The 11,216-nt window shown below is 47.7% G+C and overlaps 1 protein-coding gene across 1 annotated transcript in view; it reads left to right on the top strand.

The window, feature by feature from the left end:
* The window catches only part of Galnt14 (polypeptide N-acetylgalactosaminyltransferase 14), a 223,687-nt gene that overhangs the window by 133,205 nt on the left and 79,266 nt on the right, over positions 1–11,216 (top strand). Inside the window, exon 2 of the mRNA XM_026789697.1 lies at positions 5,309–5,478. Within this exon, the coding sequence (XP_026645498.1) occupies positions 5,309–5,478 (170 nt within the window). The remainder of the gene's footprint in view (positions 1–5,308; positions 5,479–11,216) is intronic.

Here is an 11,216-nt window from a genome sequence, read left to right on the forward strand (position 1 = left end):
TGTGTGTGTGTGTGTGTGTGTGTGGTGATGTGGTGATTTTTCTTTTTCTTTCGTTTTTTTTTCAATTTCTTCTTTCGCTAATCCTTGTTGGAATCCCAGGGTCTGAAAGGCATATGCTCTCTCCCAGTCAGGATAAGCATTTCCCCATTTCCTGAAAGTCAAGTGCACCGCCCATCGATGCTCCTCCATCCCCTTCTTAGGTTTGATTACGATTACATCAGAATGGGCTTTAGTCTTACATCTTCTGGGAGCCAAGGTTTAGCTTCCCAGAAATCTTTAACTTCGGGGCAACCTCACATTTCCCCGTTGTTCAGTATTCCACCACCCCAGTTCTATTTACAGCAGCCTCCTGCATGTTCCCTAGCCTCACCCTCGTTGGGAGTTAAAGATTTTCCTTGTAGAGAACCCATCAGATGCACGGGGTGGTGGTAGCTTATTGGTTGGCAGGAAGGGTTCCCAGGAAGCCCCTGACCTGCTGTGGTGCTGGAGCAGCACACAGTGGATGGGAAACAGTGCTGGGCTGAGAGTGGGAGCTGTGGTCCTGTAAACAGCCTGGGTGTGAGCAGGTGGGGCTCCAGCCACCTACAGCTGGCTTAGAAACAGTGTCTACTGAGACATGGGGGTTAGTCCAGGCTTAGAGGACATACCCCTTCTACCAACTCGAGCACACCATTTGGCCTCCCTGTATCTCATTTTCCTCATTTGAAAACTGGGACTATTGGATTTCAAATCTGTAAGGATCTGCAATGCCTATTCTCCACACAGCCCTTCCCTCTGAGGCTGTGATAGAGGTGCCGTGAAAACCACAGGTTCCGGGTATGTGGTCAAACACTATCCTGGATGTTTCTGCAAGGGTGGTTTTAAATGACAGTAACGTTGAAATCGGTGGGCTGTGAGTAAAACAGAATCTACTCCAAAGTGCGGCTGGACTTCATCCAGTCAGCTAAAGGCTTGAGGCGATGAAGACAGGCCTCTCCCTCTCTCCCAGAAAGGAGGAATTTGGCTGGCAAAGACTGCCATTGGCCTTAGGTTGCAAGTCGTGAGTGAGTGAGTGAGCTTTTTCCTTAACATAAATCTGTTTCCCTGGTCCCTTCTCCCCACCCCCATAGAGAGAGGGAGAAAGACAGGGAGAGAGAGAGAGAGGGAGAGAGCGGTTATATTTCTCAGGGGAGCCTTGTCTAATACAAGAATGCATTCAAGAATCCGCAAACTGGGGGCTGGCAAGAGTAAGTCCACTGGCTGCTCTTGCAGAGGATCTGGCTTGATTCCCAGTACCCACATGGTAGCTCACAACCTTCTGTAACCAGGAGATCTGATGCCCTCTTCTGACCTCACTTGTCATACATGTAACACACACACACACACACATGCATGCAGGCAAAAGATTTACATATGTAAGATAAATCTAAAAGAAGTAGCAACTATGGGCAACTGGGCATTGATACCATTACTTGGGCAAGCAAACATCGTCTAGTATCTAAGGCAAGGCTTGGGTAAAAGCTACACCGGAGAACACAAACTTGCGCAAGGATAAAGTAGAGGTACCTGGGGACTGGAGGATGGTGCAGTAGACCACACATGTCTGTATATGAATGCTGTAGAGTGTGGCATGCTGTAGAGATAAATCTGAGATATGCTTCTCATATCACACAAGCAGCACAGGACATACCTACTACACACGGGCAGAGGAAGGGACAGAGGCCAAGGCCTTGCGTACAATTGCCACCCGGAAGACACATGCAGCACCAGGTACTAGTCACCCTGCTTCCAGCAAGGATGAGAAGCCAGAGACAGGGACCTTTGGAAGCATTTATAACCGGGCAGCAGAGCCTAGGTGAGAACGAGCCCTCTCTTACAATGGCTTTCTGCTCAGGCTCTGCACTGTGCTTTTCTAAGGGGAGCTGTCTTCCTTGAGAATAGTGAGATTGAAGCAAGAAGGGTGAAATAAAATAAAGTATAAATGGCATGTAAGAAGCACCACTCTAAGGAATGAAATTTCATAGGATATCTGTGTCAATGCACATTTAATGTGAAGTAAGTCATTATGGAAGTCACTGTCCCAGCGAAGAGGCTTTTCCATAGGCTCTGTGAGATCCTTGTTGACCCTATTGTGGCTCTTCGGACATGTTTTACCCTCCTGTTGTCTCTGTCCGCGGAGGTGGGAGCTCCTGTAGTAGGACTAAGTCAGTGGACCCATCCCTTGCAAGGTGATGAGCTCATGTAAGCCACCTACCGGCTTCCCTAAGTAAATCCCTCTCTGTACAGATGGAGATCAGTCCTGGGAGGAATCTGTGACAATCTATGAGCACATACGCAACATCAAATGTTACCGTTACCATTTTGAAAATGCCTTCACCATTATATAACATGTCCAGATGTCCCTGTGGGAAAGATCAGCTCCCAGTATAGGTTGTCCTCCTTGAGGGTCTCGACGCAGCAAGCTGTGAATGAGCACCATGTGATATCTAAACGCCCTGAGAGGAACAGTCCTCTCCAAGGCTGCCTCCTACTGACTTTTCGTATGATTTATCCTGCCAGCTGGCTGCTGTCCCCATATTCTGGGGCCAGAATTCCAGCTGAGTCTTCATGGCACCTTCTTCACAAAGACTGCGCCTGCCAGAGATACCAGGGATGCTTAGCTGCCCCGTGGGTGGAGAGAGCCAGGCCAAGAAACTTCTGGCCTCCTGCCCTCATGACTCCACGCCTCTGCTTGATGCAAAAGGCCCAAGAGGTGGGTTGCGTCCTTGTCCCCAGCCTCTTGTTGCCAAGGGTGCCTGGTCCTCCATCTGCTTTGTTGAGCTGCAAGACTCCAGTTCAGACATCAGGATCTATCAAGATCATTTCCTAACCAGTCATTTTGTGGATGTTTTCTTCCCTCTTCTTCATCCCACTTGTTTAGCCAGAATCATTTTCCCTATGGCCTACTTTCTAAGACTCAGCTGTTTTCCAGAGTCTTCCTTTATGTATATCCTCTGGATATTTCATTTTATACCAATGTAACTGGGCCACAGGGTGCCCAGGCATTTGGTCAAATATCACTTTGGAGATATGACCAACAACAGATCTTGTCAGCCTCATAAGTACACAAGCAATTTTTTAATAGTCTATAAACTTTTTTCCTTGACTTATTTTTTTCAGTGTTAGGTTTTGAACCTAGGGCCCCACACAGGTGTAGCCAACCTCATAGACACAGAGGTCTATGCCATTAAGCCGGATTTTATAAATTCTTGTAGACGCATGCACATTATTGGCTCTGTTATTCTATCCCACACTCATGAATGGACCACTTTTTGTCTGGTTTTTTTGTTTGTTTGTTTTTGCTAAGCATTCCCTACCTATTCTTTAAGATCTAACTCTTTGGACCCTTATTCCAAAAGCTAGTCTCTGTTTTTTTCACTCCTCTGTGAAAACACATTGTTACTAAACTATGTAGTTATATTCACCTTGTAGTGTGGTACAGGTGTCTCTGTGTGTGTGTGTTTGTGTGTGTATCTGCGTGTGTATTTATCTGTGTGTGTCTATCTGTGTGTGTCTGTGTGTGTCTATCTGTGTGTGTATCTATCTGTGTGTGTCTGTGTGTGTATCTATGTGTGTCTATGTGTGTGTCTATCTGTGTGTGTCTGTGTGTGTGTGTCTTTCTGTCTATGCCAGTACACAGAGCAGGACCTCTCTAGGACAGGTACTATTGTCACCGCTTCCCTCCCCGTTAGCTCAGAGCACTGTGAGGGTTACAGCTTACTTAGAGAACAGTAATGAATTAAGTTGGCAGTGAGCCAATGGAAGACAGTTCTACGACCCTTCCCATGAGGATAGGATGTCAGGGTTACCCTGGGGTGATGTTCCCACCAGAGGTGACAGCTGTCAAGCTGTGACATTTCACAGCACAGGTTATGGGTTTTCCACACCCACCTGCGTTCCCCCTAGCATGTTCCGGAGCAGCAATATCATAAGACACTAATAAAATCAATTATTGGATAAAATCGCCCGTTTCCAGAGATTCATTTTATGCTATTAGAGGGAAATGCTATTTCAAACAGAGATAACAAAGAGGAATAGAGAGATCAATTACCAGATAAGATCTCACAGTGCCTGAGATGAGCATGCATGCTGGTATAGCCCCTCTTATCTGTCACGGGGCCTATGCAACTGTCACCAAGCCTTCCCCCCGTACCTCCCACTTGGGTGTTGGTGTGCAAGAACAGCTAGAATTCTGTGACAGAGTAACCAGTTTCTTCTCACTTAAGATTTGTTCAGTGTGAGATCCTTGCTCAGCTATTGGGGTCATATGAATGAGCCGCTTCTGCTTGATAACAATGCCGGCCCCAGGACATCAGCCATCCCATTTGGGGGCATCAGGGAGTTTTTCCTGGAGGTGCATTTGTGGTTTAGATGGAATTGAAAGGTCTGGGGTTTAGGGGTATAGACTACTCATGGTAACATCTCTTGGGAAGTGGCTGCCAAGTGCAAACATCCAGCTTGCCAGGGTCTAGGCCAGGATGCTCAGACCTGCTGGCTGGCTGGAGAAACTGTTGGCTATGGGTTTGGTGTTGGTAGAGTAAACCAAGCGTCATGGACTCTGATAGGGTGGCAGCCCCTCTTCTCTCTTGTTGGAAGGAACCAGAAGGCCTGACACTTGCCAGACCACTAACCTTTTTGTGTCCCTTCTTCCCTACTCTTCTCAGAGAGTTTGAGTATGAAGATATTATGAAAATGGAAGTCACCTTCCATATTCTGAAGTGCTGTGTCCTCCTATATGATGCTTCCTAAGAGTGGCTGTGGGTTCCTGACTTGGAGAAATAAAGGACCAAGGTGTCTAGCAGGTCACACACCATTGTAGATTGATGACCTGGAGAATAGTCACTGTGGTCCACCTCATCTGTGCCGCTGTATATATAGGATGTTCCAAAGCCATCCTGGGAAGATGTTCTCTTGAGTCAGTGCACCAAAATGCTGGCCTGGGTCCTGCAACTTCCTAAGTGTGGATCTTGGGCACAGTGCTTATGTGAGACTGAATTCTCACCTGTGAAGTTGCCAATCTGAACAACTGTGTGGGGATTCTATGGGATCATGGGTGCCACAGTCCTAGGACCTGGTATGTCGTGCTCGATAAATGGCAGGAGCAATAGTATCATTGTTCTGCATGCGATTGTTATTGCTGGTGTTTTTGCTAATATTCTGCTCCTGGCCCCATGTTTGAGCTCAGCATTGCCAAAACAAGCCTAGTCTCTGGCTGGTTGCTGACAGATGGACGGAAGCCAGTGGTGTACAGGGAGCCTTCTCACACGGACTTCCCATTCATGTCACACAGCCTTCCGATGCGGATTGGGATGACCTGTGGGAGCAGTTTGACGAGCGGCGGTATCTGAATGCCAAAAAGTGGCGCGTCGGCGACGATCCCTACAAGCTGTATGCCTTCAACCAGCGGGAGAGCGAACGGATCTCCAGCAATCGGGCTGTCCCAGACACACGCCATAAGAGGTACTTCCTCCCCCTTCCATGTAGGTACCTTACCCTTCTCTGTGGCCAGGATAGATCAGCAAGGCTTTATTGGGGTCCCGTAGTACTTAGCACCCAGTGCTATGAACTGGGACGGGTGGATCCGTTTCTGCCATCAGATACATCATATCAGTGACATGGTGGAGTAATATATATGTGCTACTCCCTGCACATTGCCACAAACCATCCCAGAGACCATGCTTTCTACTCAGGTTGAAGAGAGTGGGAGGCCCACCATACAGGACATGCCTGCCCCTCACTTGGTGAGCATTCTAGTTGCTGCCTTCTACAACACTCATAGAGAACTAGAAGGCAGGGCCCGACTTTCCCTGGCCACGTCCTGTGGTCCAGCCTGGCTTTCTAAGTGGAAGAACAAGATGGGTACGCCTTCAGGAATCCAGGTTGCTGTCTCTCCTGTCACAGGGGGAAATCCTTTCTGTCATGTGCATTTTGTCACATGAGAAGAGAATCTGAAGGCCCTCTTCACTTGACATTGGTTTCCCCTTTGCCTGCCCGGGGGTCCATTCCTAACGCTTCCTTGCTGCCACCGGCTTGGATAGGCCACAGCGCCAGAAGGCGACAGATAGCAGGCCTAAGCCAACGTGGAAAGCTCTTTTTCCACAGAAGGAGGCTTTGCAAAAATGGAAGCTGTGTTGTCTTGTCTTATCACCACCTGCTCCTTCAGTCCCTGTGGTCCCCAAGCTTCCTACTGACAACAGACAAAGCAATTTTCTATTTTCCCCTCCCAACCTCCAGGCTTTGGCCCAGACTTGCCAAAGAGTCCCACAGAGATGACTTTTATTTCCTCATGACACTGACTTGGCAACTCACTCCAGCAGCAACCCGGCCACTGGGGTGGAAGAGACTCTCAGGCCGTTCAGCTGGAAGGGTATAGTGTTGACTTAAGGTATAGAGTATCGACTTTAGACTCAACTTTGCCTCTTTTGTTTGTTTGGGTCCCTAGGTTGTGGGGAAAAAGGAGTTATGTGCAAAGGACTTTTATAATGATTGAGGCTTATCAGGTCGGTAATTCTTGAGTATCTACAATATGAGGTCATTCCGACTTAGTTTCCAAAGCGGGGCTGCGCAACCTGGAAATCTTGTCTTTTGCAACAGGGAGACACTCGGCTTGTCGTTGTTAGTCACTATCATTACCACATTGTGCTGGAATCTTGGTTGTCCCTATAAATGCGGCAAGGGTACAAACTGGATAACAGCCTGCCTTCTAACTGTGGCCGTCTCTTTAAACTTAACTCTCCTTTAAAGGAGTCTACCTAAGTAGTATTGCCCGTGTCTCCTATAGCCAGAGCCCCCCACCCCAACTGGCCTAAACTGTCTTAAAGTCAGAGTCCTGTTGAAATTCTTTTCAATATTGCTATTTGAATTCTCCAACACTTATCCTATTCCTTCTCTCTAAGCAAAATTTAAATATCAAGTTATTATATTTCCTTGAGCAGTAAAAAGAGAGAAGGCTGAGAAGTCCTATTGGGTCTTAGGCGAGTAGTTGCTTCCTTGTCCTGATTCTAGACACCAGCACCCCTGCCCCAGGAAGGAAACAGGACCTGTGCTAGGCAGGGAAGGTAGTGGTGCGGCTGGGCGAGGGCCGTTGGAGGCCAATCAGAGCTGCTCTCAGCCCCAGGAGGACGCTCCAGGAGCTCACCAAGCAGTTGAGTTTGTTGAGTTCTGTGTTCCCCCTTTCCTGTGTTCTGCAAAACTGAAACAAACATTTGTACAAAGGTCAGACTTGTGGTGGCAGGCAATGAAGACCTGAGCTTGCCCACCCCCACCTCCCACTGAAGAACCCAGCTGGCCAGCCAGCCCTGGACTTTGTACCTACCCAGAACTCTATCTGTTAAAAAACAGGATCTACAGGGAGACAGCAAGAAGGACAGAGAGGACTGAGAATCCAGACACTCTTTGAGGAGGCAAAAGGGGAAAGAATATTAGCCATATGCCTGCCTCAGGGCTGCAACCTTACCCTGCAGGAGTTGGAAGTATGCCACTTGGAGAATTCTGGATTCGGAGAACTTTATCCAAAAAAGCATAAGAGTGGAGATCAGAGGGCTCAGAATTGGGGTGGGTGCCTAGGACCAAAAGTCAACTTGGGAGCCTTGATCCTTCACTGAGTGCAAAGTCCTAGACTGGCACTATGGCAGGTGCTAATTAGATTATCAAGCCCCAGGCTGAGTTTAGTAGAGTGCTGCCCCCTGCTGGTGGTACCTTGTGATCGTGAGAATTCCAGAGCGTACCCCACAAAGTCCTTCTCTCTCAAATCATTGCGTGATGTCCTAGCCACATGCTCCCCTTCACCCAGCTCCTGCTTATGGAAGCCATCACTCCATAGCTGGAGTCCCAAGCCAAGTTTCCTAATCCTTCTGTGAGTCCAGTCTTTCTGATGGGTCCTGAAGCAGCCCCAAGAGCTTGTCCACCCAGGCCAATAGAACCCTGGGGCTCACTTTGGGGTCTTCCTACCTCAGCTATGAGTAGCATAGCTAATAGTTGTCAGGGGTTCTTGACAGCAACACTGCTGACAGTTTTGGCTCTGTGATTCCTCATTGAGGAGGCGTTCTGGACATTACAGGATTCTAGCATCTTCTCTGGCCCCTGCTTGCTAGATGTGAATATTCCTCCCCTACCCCACTCCACACCAAGTTGTGATAACCAAAAATATCTTTCCCATATGTCTTTTTGGAGTACAAAATTTCAATGAGGTTCACTGCTGTAAATCTGGCCTTGGTTTTTATCCAAATCTCCAGAGGTGAAAAGAAAATATTTATCACCAGTCCATCACCGGCAATAGGTCAGGCCAGAGCCCCAATGTAAAGCAGAGTGAAGTTGAAGGCAATGTGAGAGTGTCACCAGAGGGTCAGAACAGGGGTCTTTGGGGTCAGACATCCTTTCTCATCCTGGCTGTACGGCTGGCTAGATGTAGGGACTCACTAACTTTCTCCACACCTTGCCTTCCTCTTTTAAAAGCAGGGATAAAAATAACAGTAAGAATCCCACCTACGTTGCTTGTTACAAGGATCAAATAAAATATGTAGACAGCATTGACCTATTTTATAGTTGATATTAAAAACCATACTATGCAATGATGGCTGAGCCTCATGTGGAAGAGAAACATGCTGGGTAGAAAACAAACCAATTAGGTACCAGCCCGAGGACCAGGATGAAGATGCTAAACTGTGAAGGTGTGGCAATGGGGATGGGGAAGGACGGAGGCTGGGTTCAAGGCCGGGCTCAAAGCCAGAGAAAGGAGACTGAGCATCAACACGGAGTGGCATGCTGGCTATTCAGCAACAGTCTAAGCCGCTCTCAATCCAGGCTTCTCACGAGAGGCACTTGGGGAGCCTTTTAAATATGTTGATACCCAGACTCCAATCAACTCAAGTGTGTCCTTGCTCAGCTCCCAAGTGACTCTAATGAGCAGCAAGGCTTGAGGGCAGCCGCTCTGGGTAAGGGCTTCTCAGACTTAAACAGGCAAACAGACAAGTCATCTGAGAATTCTCTCCACCCAACTCAGCAGATGCAGGGTGGGGCCTCACAGGCTGCAGTTCTATATTTTTTTAAGCTTTTTATTTATGTGTCCTTGTGTTTGAGAGAGTGAGTGCCACTGTGTTGGAGGAGGCCAAAATAGGGATTTAGATCCCTTAGAACTTGAACTATTGGTAACAGTGAGCCACCAAGTGGGTCCTAAGAACCAAGCCTGGGTTCTCTGGAAGAGCAGCAAGGGCTCTTAGCCACTGCACCTTCTCTCCAGTTCTGAGGTTCTGCATGTCTGACACATTCCCCAGTGACAGAGATGACTACGGGCTATGGATCACACTTTGAAGGACAAGGATTCACTGTAGCTTTTAGAGTCTGGTTTTCCAGATCAAAGGACCAACAGCATTAGCATCAACTGGGCACATGTTGGAAATGAAAATTCTTAGGCTTCACCCAGAAACCTTGGAGTAAATCCCAGCTATCTGGCTCAGCAAGACCTCAGGTGGTTCTGAAGCTTGCCCTTTTAGATACTAGGAAGCATAGGCTAGCTCTGGCGGCCCACTTCTGTGGTCTGGATGAAATCCATGTGTGAGCTGTTTCTACCTAAAGGCCCAGGGTTTAAGAAGAGAGTAGAGGCCCTGAGATAAGCACACCCAATGCCATATATTGTGTACCCCTCCTTCTGTCCAAGTGCCAGTGCCTCTGGCTCTGGCCATGTGGAGGCTGGCCTCTTTTGTTCCCTCTTTCCCTCGACCTTCACCCACCATCCTCATCCTGCCATCCTTCTGGTAACTGGCATCGCTGCTCCTAAGAAGTGTCTCCTTCAATGCAATTCTTACCCCCTGGTCAGTGACCTATGCTGGCTGCCTGCCTCATTCATGGAACCAAGCCCCAGAGATGCAGGCTTTGCTTTTGCTAAGCCAGTTTGCATCCTCATCCTGCCTCTCAGCAAAAGTCCTGCTAGCTGTGGTGTCAATTGCCCTGTAGGGTAAGGAGCACATGGAATATCTATTACAGCATCTGCTGTGAGATAGGGACCCATTGTCTGTTTGCTTAATAAATAAAAGAGAAAGACAGGCCAGAGAGACCGTCAGCCACTTTCTCCCACCTGCCTTCCATGCAGAGAGGAGAAGGGGAGCTAAAAGAAGCCCCTCTCGTTATCCATTGACCCTCAGGAGCTTCGTATGAGAGACAGAGAGAGCAGTCCAAGAGTTACGGGAAAGGGGCTTTTTTCTTCCTGAAGAATTCTCATTATTGAAAAGAGAAGAGTGAAGGAATAGCACGTGGGAGGGGTCTGAGCTTATTAAATTTGCTTCCAATTTTCTTACCACAGTAATTGGATTCTGATTTATAGTATGCGTTTGGACAGCGCCTGGAACAGACAGCTATTAGCTGAACATTAGAGCAAGAGCTGCCAAGTGGGTGCCATTGGGGTGAATTGCCTCCGAAGCTGGAGAAGTCAGGTGACGGGGAGGGGTGGGAAAAGGGGAAGGTGGAGGTCCTCACCCTGTCGGCTGATGAACTGACCAAATCCTTGGCACTGGACTAGCATCCGTGATGAAGCCACAGCCAGAAAGGTGCAGAAAGTGATGGATCACATGTTACCACACATTCACACTGTGAGGGTAACATCCCTCCCCTACCCACCCTATCCCGTCACATCCATGGAATGATGATGACAGCATTGAAGCTGAGCCTTGCTACATGCTTTAGACATGCATGTCCCTGGAGAAAAGTGGGAGGAGGGTTACAGAGTAACTTCTGAAACATCCTGGCCCCTCCCCTTTCTCCATCTTCTTTAAAGTGTTGGACATGATAACTTAGACTCACTCCGCGAGTCATCACATCATTACACAGTTGTGGACCACTGTGCCCAAATTCAGTCAATCTTTATGGTCCAGCGGTATATACTCATCCTGTTAGCTTATCCCTCTTCAACTGAGCAGAGCACTGGGCATTCTGACCCCAACTTTTCCACTTCAGGCACATTGTTCTGTCAACAACTCAGGCTCTAGGTAACTGCCCGGGTCCTGTGGTCACAATAATGAATAAGACATGGAAATATACATAGATAGATAGATAGATAATAGATGGATGGATAGATAGATAGATAGATAGATAGATGATGGATGGATAAATGGATAGATAGATAGATAGATAGATAGATAGATGATGGATGGATAGATAGATGGATAAATGGATAGATAGATAGATAGATAGATAGATAGATAGAT

This window comes from Microtus ochrogaster, unplaced genomic scaffold, assembly GCF_000317375.1.
Source record: "Microtus ochrogaster isolate Prairie Vole_2 unplaced genomic scaffold, MicOch1.0 UNK26, whole genome shotgun sequence".
Classification (NCBI taxonomy): domain Eukaryota; kingdom Metazoa; phylum Chordata; class Mammalia; order Rodentia; family Cricetidae; genus Microtus; species Microtus ochrogaster.